The 14,590-nt window shown below is 35.3% G+C and overlaps 1 protein-coding gene across 8 annotated transcripts in view; it reads right to left on the bottom strand.

Annotated features, from left to right (window-relative positions):
- Window positions 1-3,564: 3,564 nt before the first annotated feature.
- The window catches only part of RCBTB2 (RCC1 and BTB domain containing protein 2), a 41,074-nt gene continuing 30,048 nt past the window's right edge, over window positions 3,565-14,590 (bottom strand). For all 8 annotated transcript variants that reach the window (XM_039839360.1, XM_039839354.1, XM_039839355.1 and 5 more), the window contains 2 exons: window positions 13,405-13,535; window positions 3,565-4,819 (listed from right to left, as the gene is read on the bottom strand). In XM_039839360.1, coding sequence (XP_039695294.1) covers window positions 4,679-4,819; window positions 13,405-13,535 — 272 coding nt within the window. In that variant the 3' untranslated portion in view covers window positions 3,565-4,678. The remainder of the gene's footprint in view (window positions 4,820-13,404; window positions 13,536-14,590) is intronic.

Raw genomic sequence — 14,590 nt, forward strand, 5'->3', positions numbered from 1 at the left:
GGCATTCCTTGACCACCCAAGCCAAATTCCTTACTCTGTATTGTGTTTCTGCCCTTCAGGAGTATAACCGCATTTATTAGCATTTGAAGTTGCTTTACTAGACTTCCTATCATCAATCCCTCCCCACACTGGAAACATAAAACTGGATAGTCTTATTTATTCCTACAGCCCTAGTACCTAGAAGCCCATAGGTAGCACAAAAAAAAAGGGGGGGGGTATTTTGCCTTTTTTCTCATATAGAAGCAAATAATACTGTCTTCCTCTTTTCACATGCCGTGTACTGAATACTTACAGTTTCAGTCATAGTTGTAAATGTGAGCAATACAACAATGAATCAATAAAACTAAAATCCCCATCTCTGTGGAACTTACATTCTAATTCTAGTTTTTGGGAAAGAGAGCAAGTGAATAAATAAATATGAAACACATAGTATGTCTAATAGTATTAAGTACTTTGGAGAAAGACATCCCAGGGAGGAGGAGGACAGGGAGTACTGGTAGGGAGAGGAGTTTTAAATTTTTAAATAGAGTGGTCGGGGAAGACTTGCTGAGTTGATATTTAATCAAAGCCCTGAAGGAGATGAGAGAGCGAGCCATACATTGACAGGGGTAAAACAGTCCACGGTGCTAGGAGGTGGGAGTGTGTCTGCTGTGTTTGAGAAACAGTCATAGAAAAATGGAGAAGGAATAGGGGAGCAGGTATCTCTCTTCATCTAATACAAAGTTTATATCAAAGGCTTTTCCTCTCAAGCATCTTTTATATATATTACAAGTCTACAATCCTTTATCTGCACTTCTAAAATCCAAAAAGCTTTAAAAACCAAATGAGTCTGTCGCCAAAAGTCATATGGCATCAAAAGCATATCTAAACTGGTATGGAGCTATTTAGAGCCTTTATCCTACTTAGTGGGAATACTCTTGGTTCACTACAAAAGTATTAATTTGGGGGATCTCACTTAGGGCCCAGCTCAGGTATTATGTATAATGTGATATATGTACCATATTATCATACTAGATTCCAGAAAAATTACAAAGCACATCTGGTACCCAAGGTTTCAGATAAGAGATTATCTTGAGTTTAAGTAAATACGAATTCTCAAAAACAGGGTAGATGATGAAATTCTCTCTATCCAGTGGAACAGCAGCATGTTTGTTCCTGAAGAAAGAAAGGCAAAGTGGTTAGAGCAGGAAAAGCAGGAAGCATACCTCAGTGGACTGTATGTTGGATGGGGGTCTTACATAAAGTGCAGTCTCTTAGGTCATGGCAAAATCAAGTAGCCTTTATAACACTGATTTTTTTTAGTCTGAATGATAGGAAATTAGAAATTAAATTAGTATTCCAGTAATTAGAGTTCTTTATGATAAAAGGAACAAGTTCAAAGTCGTATATTTATTTTTCATTACAATTTTCTGGTGCAAATGAAAGGGGAAGATCCTATATGCTAGTTCTGTTACCGTCTGGATGATTTCATAGACACTTGCCTATCAAAGCATTTTTTGGTTCCCTATTTTGGGGCCAGATAATGTACACAGCATTGGTAAGGGTTTATTCAGGATTTTCCTTTGGACTAACTAGATATTTTATAGGACAATCTGAAACCTTATTTCTAGAAATTGTAAATTTCTATCACAAGTATAGCTTTTTAAATAGAAATATATTGTGGTAACACTATAATGTCTTAATAGGATTAAAACAAGCTCTTTTAATATGAAGGTGGGATAGTGATCTATTTTTATAAATCTTTTTTTGTATCCATTATTTGGGGACTATACTTCTTTATTAGTATTTTCATATATGATAATGACAGTTTAATATGAAAGTTAATTCCATAAGCCAACATTAGTTGCTTCCTGAATAGAAAACATGACTTTAATTGAATTTAGTGAGAGAAAATCAGTATGGTTATGTTTTTATGCTTTGACAAAGACTGAATTAACAGTAAAGTATGATTTTTCCTCTTTTTACAATTCTCCCAACCTATGTGTTGTAATAATAGGATGAGGAAGGACTAGTAAGATAGGACTATAGTTTGTAGTTGTTTCCTTTTCATTATCACTTTCCAGAATTCTGCCTCTAAATAAAACTCATCAGGTTATGGTCCAAAATGGTAATTTCTTCAGGTCTCTGCTGAAGAACATTAACCTTTTCTCTTTAAAAAAATTGAATGGTATCTTCACAAACACCTATCAGCAAATGAGGACACTGCTTTATTCATGTAAAATCTTAACCTTTCTATAAGTTAGGGTAAAATTATATTGGAAACACTTAAACACTGAACTTACTTGTATAAGTAGAATGGACACAAAACTTAAAGCTAGAAAAATCTATGTCAAATTAATGTAAAGGAAAGATCTATTAATTTCTGATGTACTGTCATGAAATGTACCTTTTCTCTCACATATCCCTAACTTAATAGCATGGTTTCTGAGGCTCTACAAATACTTGTCTGTTAGAGGGAAGTTGTTATCCTTCTCATAGGAGTGTTGACAGCAAGCCTATCCCCAAAGGCCAAAGAGGAAGCATTATTTTTCAGAGAGATGTAGCCACAGGACTCATATGTCATCTCTCAAACTGTTCTAAAATTAGGCGTTCCTGTTGTTTAGAGTCCCAGGTTTTAAGGGTAAAACCAGTGACTCTCATCCTTGGCTAAATGTAAAATTACTTGTGGAGATTTTTAAATATACTGAATTAGAATCCTTGAATCTATATTTTATAAAAGTTTCAAAGATAATTCTGTTGTACCCAGATTAAGAAGCACTGAGATAGCTAACAGTACAAACCTACACATAACAAAGCTGAGAAAGAAAATCTGGATAAAAATCCATCCAGCCCTTAATACTTGTATTCCGGAAGTACGGCTGCCGATTGACCCATTGTGGAGTTTGGTAAAGGGTAGTCTATGTCGCATCCTTAAATAAACTTGCCTGTTCCCTTTGAATTCGATTTTTACATGGAGTGAGTTCATCAAAGAAAAAGGAATCAAGGAGCTTCAGAAGACCCTGTCAGAAATAGGCAAGAAGGAAGAGAGGGTTCTGCAAGATGTGAAAGCTGTGGTCAGTGGCAGCATAGGAGGGTGAGGAGGAAAGGTCAAAAATGAAGACCATGGTTGTCCAACTGCCAGAACTGATGACTGTAGGTAATACCCAGGTCTGAATATTTCTTTGCTGGATAAAATAGCAAACTAACCAAAAAATAAAAACAAATGGCATGTGGGTAACTTTAAAATAACAAATAACTGAGTAAAACTATATAATTACAATAATAGGATTGTGATTTAGACCTAGAAGCATCCAGATGACTTTGCCCCTATAAGATCAGATCTACAAAAATGGAGAGAAAGAAAGAAACTAAGGATGCAAAAGAGACCTCACCAATAAAGAGCAGCCACAGGCAATAAAATGAACAGTAAGTTGTTCATAACTATCTATGTTAAGTGGGCTTTGCTATGATACCTTATCTGGATAACTGCTCTAAAAAAGCTTATATCAATGGATTTATGTATATCTAAGGGACGTAAGACCGATATAATTTTGCTGCTTCTTAGGAATTAAACACACACATCTGTTCTATTATCTGCAAATAAGCACTTTATTATCAAATAGTTCAGGATCAGAACAAGGTTTCTAATTCCAAAAGAGTTTTCTTTACATAATATCTTATTATAAAATACATACTAGGCGAATCTGATGCCACATCCTACATCCTGTTCCAGTTTCTCTTTTGCAGTTGGATAACTTGTTTTGATCTAAAAGTATAAATTTATCTCATTATTCTTAATGCTGTACATGAAATATAAGTATTAGTTCCTTTTCAGGTAATACTTAATACTGTGCCAGGTTGAGACCCGATTTATAGTGACATAAAAGTCAACTACAAGAAAAACAATCATTTTTGCTTTCAGAGGCAAATCTCTCTTAACATAAAAGCAATTATGTAAGGCAGATGAGCATGGAAATAACATTCATTCAAAGACAATATTTCATGTTCAGTAATCCCATATGAGAAATCAATGACTCAGAGTAAACAGAAAATTAAAGTTAGCCCTTGGGCCTTTGACGATTTAATTGCCAAGGCCTTTCGTGAATTCTAATTCATGCTGTAAATTAGCCACTATTTCTTAGAATGATACACCAAAAGAATATGAACCTTAATAAATACAGGGCGTTTTAAATTTGTTTTTGTGCAAGTAATTCCTTTATCCAGTATCCCACAAATAAAGCTGTTCTCAAGGCATACTTAAGATTTATAATAAATTAATAGAGTGCCTACTATATGCAAAGCACTGCAAGATGCTGAAATGTAGTGACAGCATTCCTTGTCAGACTATGTATGTGATATCATCAGCCTGTTAAATAATGAAACATTCGGCTAGAATAGCATATACTTAGATGAAAATGCTAAAGGTGTCCAACTTAAGATACTCAAAAGAGGAAATGGTAAATATGAAAAGATATTTTAATTTTTTCCCCTGGAGTTTAGTCACATCTGATAAGAGCATTTAACGCCTTCTATGTCAGCTTTGGATTTCAGCAGATAAAAAAGACTGACCACCATCTTCCTTTTAACAGAACAGAAGTATTCAGCCAACTGTTGCTCGTAAATGCTATTAAAGAAAAGTTATTCTCCAGCTTTTGCAGGGAAAATGGAAATGCTGAAAATTCTTTGCTGCAGGTGAGGATCAGTTTTTAAAGGCTCCAACTCTGCTTGCTTTGCTGATAAAGTTCTTTAGGAGATCGTGGTCCATTTCTGCAAAGCCCGAAGTTTGTGTCACTACAGTCAAATGGTTTATGCAAAACCTAAAGCAGAATTCTTCTAAATCCTAGAAACAACAAAAAAATGTTTTAACATTCATATTTCCCAGTGCAATGCAACATAGAATGAAAAGATCTAAAACACAGGCAAAGAAAAAAGATTTGATAGTCAATAAGAAGAAATGTCAGTACAGCAACATCTAAAGAATAGTTATAAAACAATAGAGATATGAACCTATTCTTGTAAAAATGTAAATAACAATAAAACATTCAAGTTCTTCCACAGCAACCAATGCAAAGAATCTGACTTTCTTCCCAGGGATAGGTATATACATGTATGAATTCTGTACTTTTTATAGTGAGAGTATTTATATTGTTCATTCCACTTTCAATATTTGTATATTTCCCTAGGGGCTTTAAATATTTCTAGCTGTAGAGAGTTTGTGAGAAAAAGTTGTCATAAAAATAGTAATGCTGGGAAATCACTTCTCTGAAGTCATTAACAGGCCTCTGCTCTTTTTCCTGTACAAGAAGACAAAGAGTGGGAGGGCTGGATTTCATCAGACCCGGCATACCTTCAATGATCTTAAGTGGGAAAGCTTTGAAGAAATCATGACTTTCTTCTAAGAGAAAACTCCACAGATTAGTGTTTCTGGCTCAGTGTAATGCACTCTGGGCCAGAGAATAATCCTGTGGTAATTCTCTTGATTACATCTGTAAACTTGAGAACCAGAGTGAAGGTGGCTGGATGCTTTCTTGGCTCCAGACAAATTAGAGCTAAAACAAGGCCAGCCTGCAGAGACTCCAGTATGCCTCTGACCCTAGGCTATGCTGCCGTCTTGACCTAGGAGAAGATGCTGCCAGGTGGTCAGCTTTTAAAGTTTCCTCTCTGTTAGCTGAATCTTTTATTAAAAAAAAAAAAAAAAAAAAAAAAAAAGCCTAAAATAATCTCCAAGCCATCATTTATACGTATTGCACACTATAATCTTTTCTTAACATGTAAATTATAGCAAATGCTGGAGCTGAAAAAATGGACAAAAATTAGAAATACTAATACCCATGCTTATCAATGTATGTACAAATTCACAGTACGTTTTAAATGAAGAAAGAAAGTACATGAGGAAAACCTCTTTATTTCATCCCTAAACACAGCTGCATAGGCTGCTAGGGTCATTTTGGCAGTATGACATCTCAGTCCCAGGTGAGCCCTAAGTGATAAAACGCAAAATTCCACATACCCACTTGATATTGTAGCATGTGACTATACATAAAAATGTGATTCATTAATATATACTGAATATACGAATACCCATTTAAAATATGGACTCTTGCTTAAATTTTTAGAAATGGCATTTTCGCCTACAGCACACTGCAGTGAAACAAGACAGTCTCTCCAGCTGAATTCTACAAAGAGGAGTGGAGAAACTCATACCTGCACCACACATGTTAAAGTATATATGTCTGTAGTTAGATGATTAGGTAGTATGAAGTCATAAATCTGGACGGCTTCAGTAAAACTGCTAATTAATGGAATAAAAAGACCATCAGCAGTTACCACGTGGATCCACCCTGCTTTGCTTTTCTAGAATGGGAACTTCTCATAATTACTAAAGAAGAAAGGAATAGGAAAGAGTTCCTTGATTCTAAGAATTCACTAAATCTGGGCTTGGAGTGATATTTGGTTATAATGAATTCTGTCCATATAAAACAAAGCCCCTTTATTTTTCAGAAAAGAGTCGTACTTTAACTGCTACAACTTCACGTGGCTTCACGTTTAAGACTTGGCTCGCCCTTCTGTGCTGCCATCCAGCTGTATTTCTCTAGTTCATTAATCCTTCCATTGTGCTACAACTTTCATACCTTCTCCCCTTAAATCTCAATACCTCCTATCTTATCCTCACTGTAAGCTAATATTACTTCTTATTTCACTGAGAAAAGTGCATTCAGGAAAGAACCTACACAAGCTCTTGCACAGTATCACTGGCCTACCTGCCTGTATGTGCCTGTAGACTCTTATCTTCTTTCTCTCTAACTGTGGATGAACAGTCCATAATCCCACCTAAAGCTAGTCTCCCACTTTTTCACTAGATCCCATTGGCTCTCACCTTCTCAAGGACACCACTTAGCAACTGCCCCCGCACACCTGCCCATATCCTTTCATTGGATCATCTGCATCAGTACATAAACATGCTTAAATTTCTTTCTTCTTAAAAAAGCAAAAAATATGTTTTACTTCGTATGCCCCTCCAATCATCCCCAGTGTTTTTTCTCTTTATATCTTTATAGTAAAGATTACTGGAAAAAGTTATTCCTCATCTCCAATTCCTCTATTCCCATTCTCCAATCAGGCTTTTACCCCTATCACTCTGTTGACACTACAGCTGTGGTCATCCATGCTATTCTCATTGCCAAATCCAGCTGTTACTTCTCAGTTCTCAACCTGGCCAGGAGCAGCGTCTGGTGTGGCAATGACCTCCTCTACACACTCGGTGCTAACTTCTAGGACACTAACTTTTTTCCTAACTTCTCTTACCTCCCTGCAGCCTCCTTAGCTGGTGTCTCCTTATCTCCTTGACCTCTAAACACCAAATGTGCAGGACTTAATCCTCACAAATGCCTATTTCCTGTCAGTCTCACAGCTTTAAATACATTTCTCTTCTACACTGATGACCTTCCCCTGAACTCCAGGCTTATTTATCCAACTTGCTTATTAAGCATTTTTGTTGGGATGTTTAACAGACTCGAGAAACTTATTCAAAATCGAATTCCCAATATTTCCTTAAAAAATGCTGCTTCTCCCCATCTTCCCTATCTCAATAGATGACAGTTTCATCCTTTCAGTTGCTCAGGCCTAAACTTTGGAGTCATCCTAAGTTGTCATCTTTTTTTTTTCCTCACCCACATTCAACTCATCAGCAAGTCCTGTTCGCTCTACCTTCAAAATATTTTCAAAATCCAACCACTTTTCACCATCGTCACAGCTAATAACATGGACCAATCTACCATCATTACTTACTGGAGGACAGGGCCTCCTAACTAGCCACCCCCCTCACCCTCACACTATTCTCAATCCAACGAACGGCTAGATTGTTTCCAAATGTCAGTCATATCACGTCTCATCCTCTCCAAACCCTCCAATGACTCACTCACATCAGAACTCAGATCCCTTAAAATTGCCTGTTGGGCTCTCCAGGCCCTGCCTCCTTCCACACACACCCATTCTCACCGCACCATCTCTGACTTCACCTCCTGTTCCTCTCCCTCACTCCACCCACACCCATCTTGCCGTCAACATCGGGCCGTTACCTTGCCCTCCCCTTGTGCTGCAGTGTGCTTCCTCTGTGCCTCCTTCAAGTCTTTGCTCACATTCTCACTGATACCTTCCTTCCCTGACCATTATTTAAACTTTCAACTTTAATCTTAGCCTGATACTCCATATCTCCCTTGTCTACCTTACTTTTTCCCAAATCACTTATCACCATCTAACATATTATACATTGTATTCATTTATTCATTGCCCATCTCTCCTCACCAAAAAGTTCCACAAGGGCAGAGATTTGGGTCAGTTTTGTTCATGTGCTATACCCTTAGTGTCTAGAATAGTGCCAAGCATGTAATAGACAGTGAATATTTGTTGAATGAATGAATGAACACTGCCGGTTTTAATATATGTGGGGGAAGAAGGGAACATTAGAGAATTGTAATTGAATGTATGGTTTCAAAGCTGTCAGACTTGGACTGCATACCAGACTAGCAATTTACTAGTTTACTAAGAATTGACTTAATCTCTCTGAGCTTAAGTTTCCTTATTTATAAATTGAGACTGATAATAATCATGCCCATATTTTATAATGTTCTTTTGAGGATTCAAAGAGATATGAACTGTGCTTTGAATACTCTCTGCCTCATATTAATTATAGTCATGAGGCATAATAATGTGCTGGAAAAGCCCATTATTTGATTATTAGAGTCAGCAAGTAAAAATATTACGAAAGGAAATATACCTTTATTTACAAAAACGTGAATTTTAAATGTACATTTTACTTGTAGTCTATTATACTAATTTAGGGTACAACAATCACTTTGGGTATAGTACAATACAGTGCCTCTATAGGCAAAGTTGAACATTCATTAAATATTTAATGAATGCATAATATGTGTCTCTAGGCACTAGGGATTTAGTTGTAAGCAAAGCAAAGTCCTTACCATTCCTCACAGAGCTGACTGTCAAGAAAACAGATGGCTGGAAGTAACCATACAAATAATTCACATAAATAGAGAATATGAAAAAGTCTTGGAAATTAAGCCTAGTTCAGATGGAAACATTATGTGCCCACTATTGTGACATCTGAGGTAGCCCACCAGAATCCATGACTTTAACAAGCTCTAGAAAAGCTCAGAGATTTTCTTTGTCCATAAAGCATTTTGCATGTTGTAAGGGCCCAATATAGCATTACCTTGAGGAATCACGAACATTCACTCTGCTTTTAAATGTTAAGGTGGGTGAGATTTTTTTTTGAAATGTTAAGGAAAAAAATCTAGTATTTAGAGACATAATGTAACCTAGGAAAAAATCAAATGGAGCTGTGTCAAAATGTTATGTTCTCTAGTTAATGAGTCATTTCCTTCCTCATACTCTGTATTTTCTAAATTTTCTTTACTAAGCATCTTATTATTTACATAAGCAGAAAAGAAGTTATAACCTTTTTTCCACCCACTACTAAAATGTCCCTGTTTGTTTAACCAAAGGAGAGGATATCCTTATACCAAAAGGAAATCGACTCCAAGAAATAGAGCCTGTTTCCTAAAGATTTAGCTCTAAGACAGGTTTTCTTTCCTTTCCTTATTATCAAAACAATACATGGTCACTGTAGAAAGTTCAGAAAAAACATGCAGAGATAAGGAATCATCCGTAATCCCGCCATTCAAAAATAACCATTGACTATATTTTTCAGTCTTTTTTTCCTACATAAATAATGAATTTCAGTCTTTTTTAATTTTGCTATTTATGTACTTTTAAAAAATAGGAATAGGACCATAGTTTTTCAGTTAATGGTATATCATGAATAACTGCATAGTTTCATAGTATTAACATTCTGTAGTTTAAATAATCCTCTACTGATCATGTTGGCTTTTTCAAAACTATAAACAATGCTGCAGTAAACATCTTTGAAGTTAATCTTTGTCTGAATCCGTGATTACTTCCTTAAGACAAATTCCTGTAAGAGAATTTCTTTTTCGTTTGTTTATTTGTTTATTTTATTCTTTCTGTAAGTGAATTTCTTAAAGAATTACATCTTTATACCTTGAGACAAATGAAAATGAGAACACGACGACACAAAATCTATGAGACACAGCGAAAGCAGTCCTAAGAGGGAATTCAGGGCAATACAGGCCTACCTCAAGAAAAATCTCAAATAAACAATCTAACCTTACACTTAAAGGAACCTAGAAAAAGAACAACAAACAACTCCCAAAGTTAACAGAAGGAAGGAAATGATAAAAATCAAAGTGGAAATAAAATAAAGTCTAATAAAACAATACAAAAGATCAATGAAACCAAGAGTTGGCTCTTTGAAAAGATAAACGAAATTGATAAACCTTTAAGCATACTCATCAAGAAAAAAAGGCCCAAATACAATCAGAAATAAAAGTGAGAACTCTCACCACAAAAATGCAAAGGATTATAAAGAAATACTACAAACAATTATATGCCAACAAAGTGGACAATCTGGAAGAAATGGATGCATTCCTAGAAACATATGATCTGAGACTGAATCGAGAAGAAACAAAATCTGAACCGACCAATTAATACTAAGGAAATTGAATCAATAATCAAAAAACTCCCCAAATAAGTCTTGGACCAGACGGTTTCACAGGTGAATTTTACCAAACATTCGAAGAACTAACAGCCATTCCTCAACTACTGCAGAAAATTCAAGAGGAAGGATGGCTCTCAAGCATTACCCTGATTCCAAAACCAGACAAAGACATTATTGAAAAAAGAAAATTATAGGCCAAAATCACCGATGAACATAGATGCAAAGATCTTCCATAAAATGTTAACAAACCAAATTCAGCAATACATTAAAAAGATCATAAATCATGATCGAGCTGGATTTATTCCTAGGATGCAAGGCTGGCTGAGTATCTGCAAATCAATTAATGTGATATATACTACATTAACAAACTGAAAGATAAAAATATGATCATATCAATAGGTGCAGAAAAAGCAATTGACAAAATTCAGCATCCATCTAGGATAAAAACTCTCGGCAAAATGAGAATAGGAGAACATACCTCAATATAATAAAGCCATATATGACAAACCTACAGCTAACATCATACTCAATGGGGAAAAGATAAACACATTTTCCTTAATATCAGGAACAAGATAAGGATGTTCACTTTCACCACTTCTATTCAACATAGTATTGGAAGTCCTAGCCACAGCAATCAGACAAGAAAAAGAAAAAAGGCATCCAAAATGGAAAGGAAGAAGTTATTTGTACATGACACGATACGATGTATAGAGAACCCTAAAGATTCCACCAAAAAATGATTAGAACTGATAAATGAATTTTAATATTCAGAAATTGGTTGCATTTCTATACACCAATAATGAATTAGAAAGAAATTAAGAAAACCCATTTACAATTACATTAAAAAAAATAAAATACCTAGGAATAAATTTAAACTCAAGAAGTAAATGACTTGTACCCCAAAAATTATGACATTGAAGAAAGAAATTAAAGAAGATGCAAATAAATGGTAGCATATACCATGCTCATGAATAAGAAGAATTAACATCGTTAAAATGTCCATTTTACCCAAAGCAATCTACAGAGACAATGCAATCCTTATCAAAATACAATGGTATTTTTCACAGAATAAGAACACATAATCCGAAAATTTATATGGAGCCACAAAAGACCCTGAAAAGCCACAGCAATCTTGAATAAAAAGAATAGGTATCACATACAATATCAAACTATACTACAATAATAATCAAAACAGCATGGTACTGGCATAAAAACAGACACATACATCAATGGAACAGAATAGATAGCCCAGAAATAAACCCATGCCTATGTGGTCATTTAATCTATGATAAAGGAAGAAAGAATATACAATGGGGCAAAGACAATCCCTTCAATAAATAGTGTTGAGAAAACTGAACAGATACATGCCAAAAATTAAACTAGACCACCTCCTTATACAACCCAGCAATTCCACTCTGGGTATTTATCTGAAGAAATCCAAAGCACTAATTCCAAAAGATAAATGACCCCCATGTTCACTGTAGCATTTTTTACAATAGCAGAGATATGGAAGCAACCTAAGAGCCCATCAATAGACAACTGGATAAAATAGATGTGGTACATATATATGATGGAATGGGCCACAAAAAAAGAATGAAATCTTACTATTTGTGACAACATAAATGGACCTTGAAAGTATTATGGTAAGTGAAATAAGTCCAACAGAGAAAGACAAATACCATATGATCTCACTTATATGCAGAATCCAAAGAACAAAATAAACGAACGAAACAAAAACAGATTCTTAGATGCAGATAACAAACTGGTGATTTCCAGATGGGAGGGTGATTGGGGGCAGGGTAAAAAAGATAAAGGGATTAAGCAGTACAAATTGGTAGTTATGAAATAGTAATGGGGATGTAAAGTATAGGGAGTATAGTCAATATATGGCAATAATTATGTATAGTGCCAGGTGGGTACTAGAATAGCCAGGAGGATGACTTCATAAATTATATAAATGTCTGACCACTATGCTGTACACCTGAAACTAATATAAAATAATACTGAATGTCAACTGTAATTTAAAAATCAAAAAGGTTGGGGGAAGGTGAAGAGGAATAAGAGGTTCAAACTTCTAGGTATAAAACAAATCATGGAAATGTGGTGTACGGCATAGGGAATATAGTGATGGCATTATGTGGTGTCAGCTGGTTGCTGGACTTATGGTGATCGCTGCTTAGGTATATAAATGGTGTATAACTATAGTGTACACCTGAAAATAATACAGTATTTTATGTTAGCTATATTTTAATAAAATCTTAAAGGAATTACATCGTTAAAGCTTTTAATACATATTATATACCAAATTGCGCCCTGGAATAATTGTACCAATTTGCACTTTCATCAGCAGTTTAGGAAAACACTCACTGTTTTGAGCATGTATTATTTCTAGAAATATATTCCCTGGTATGACAGATGAAAAATTATGCCTTGTTTTCATTTGTATTTTTCATTTGTTCATAAAGCCATTTAATTCATTTTTTTCAGTAAAACTGCTCATATGTTTTTGTTTTTTAAGAAATATACATTAACTATGGTAAACTTGCTTTCATTATATGTTATAAATATTTTCCCAGTGTATCATTTACTTTCTAATTTTCCCTGTGGTATTTTTGGCATATAAATGTTTTTTACCTTTTTAAAATCAAATCTCTCAATCCTTTATAGTTTCTGCCTTTGAGGTAACATTATATAAATATTCACTAATATTTTTCTGATACTTTATTTGTTTACATTAAGTCTTTAATCTACCTAGACTTTATTTTAGTTTAAGATATGAAGTAGGCACCTATATTTTCAAGGTCAGCCAGTTGAAAAAATGCTTTTCTTACCTGAGCATCATACTTGACAGCAGCAGAGAGCAGAGCAATGGCATTCTCCTCACAAATTCCTTGCTTGATAGTTTGTTGACAGAGCTTTTTCAAACGATTTTCTCTATAAAATGTAGCCAAATCTAGTAATCCTGATAGAAAGAGATGTTTATTAGGGGAAGCAATTTCAAGCCTCCTGATTTAAATTCATTCAACCCTTCAATAATGATTTTGTCATTATTTTGAATATAATCCTTAGGGAAGGCTGTGTAAAATAGATTTGTGCTGACTTACTCTCTGAGCAGGTGGCTCTACCTAAGAATGTAACTGAATGGAGCAAATACAGTGTACAAAAAGGAGCTGTGAAAAAATGAGCACAGTGAAAATAGCTTTAATATGTTTCCTAGAAATGCTCCTCTAATTATTTTTCCACCTGCATTACCCATATCTGCTCTTGGGTCATTTCCATCAGCATACGCGCACACTATGTTAGTGCTCATCTTTTTAAAAAAGAAAAACCTTTCGTGGACATATGTCAGCTTTCTGTCACCCTACTCCATTTCTCTGCTCCTCTCTATAGCAAACCTCCAGGGTAGAGTCGTCTCTGCCTGCTGCTTCCATTTCTCACCTCCCAGTCTTACCACAAGCTACTCCAGGCAGAATCCCACCTCCCACCCCCATTCCTTGACATCACACCTGTGATTGTCACTAATGGCTTCCACAGTGCTATGTCCAAAGGGCTATTCTCTAGTTTCACCTTACTCAAGATTGACACATAATTTGATGTGGTTGATGATGTTCCCTTTCTTGAAATGCTTTGTTACTTGCTTACATTTTTCGTCTTCTTAATTAGTTATTCTTCAGTCTCTTGGCTGGACCATTTTTCCTGACTTCCAAATGTTTGAGTGCCCCAAGGTTCAATCCTCAGATTCTTATTTCACTTACTTCCCTAAGTGAGTCCATTTAAATATCATCTATAAATGTTGATGATTCCTGGTATATTATCTGTCACCTACTTTCAAGTAATTCAGCATAGAGATGTGTGTGGGTGTGTGTCAATTTTAATCTATCCCAAGGGACACTACGAAGTAGTCTAATCAGTAATGGTCAGTTAGCATCTGAAAGATCCCTGTCAGGAGCTTCAGATACTGCTGCCAGAAGTCTTCATTAAAGAGTACTAGAAATACTTTGTCACTGGTGAAATGAG

The sequence above is a fragment of the Pteropus medius genome, unplaced genomic scaffold (genome assembly GCF_902729225.1).
Source record: "Pteropus medius unplaced genomic scaffold, Ma_sr-lr_union100, whole genome shotgun sequence".
NCBI classification, from domain to species: Eukaryota; Metazoa; Chordata; class Mammalia; order Chiroptera; family Pteropodidae; genus Pteropus; species Pteropus medius.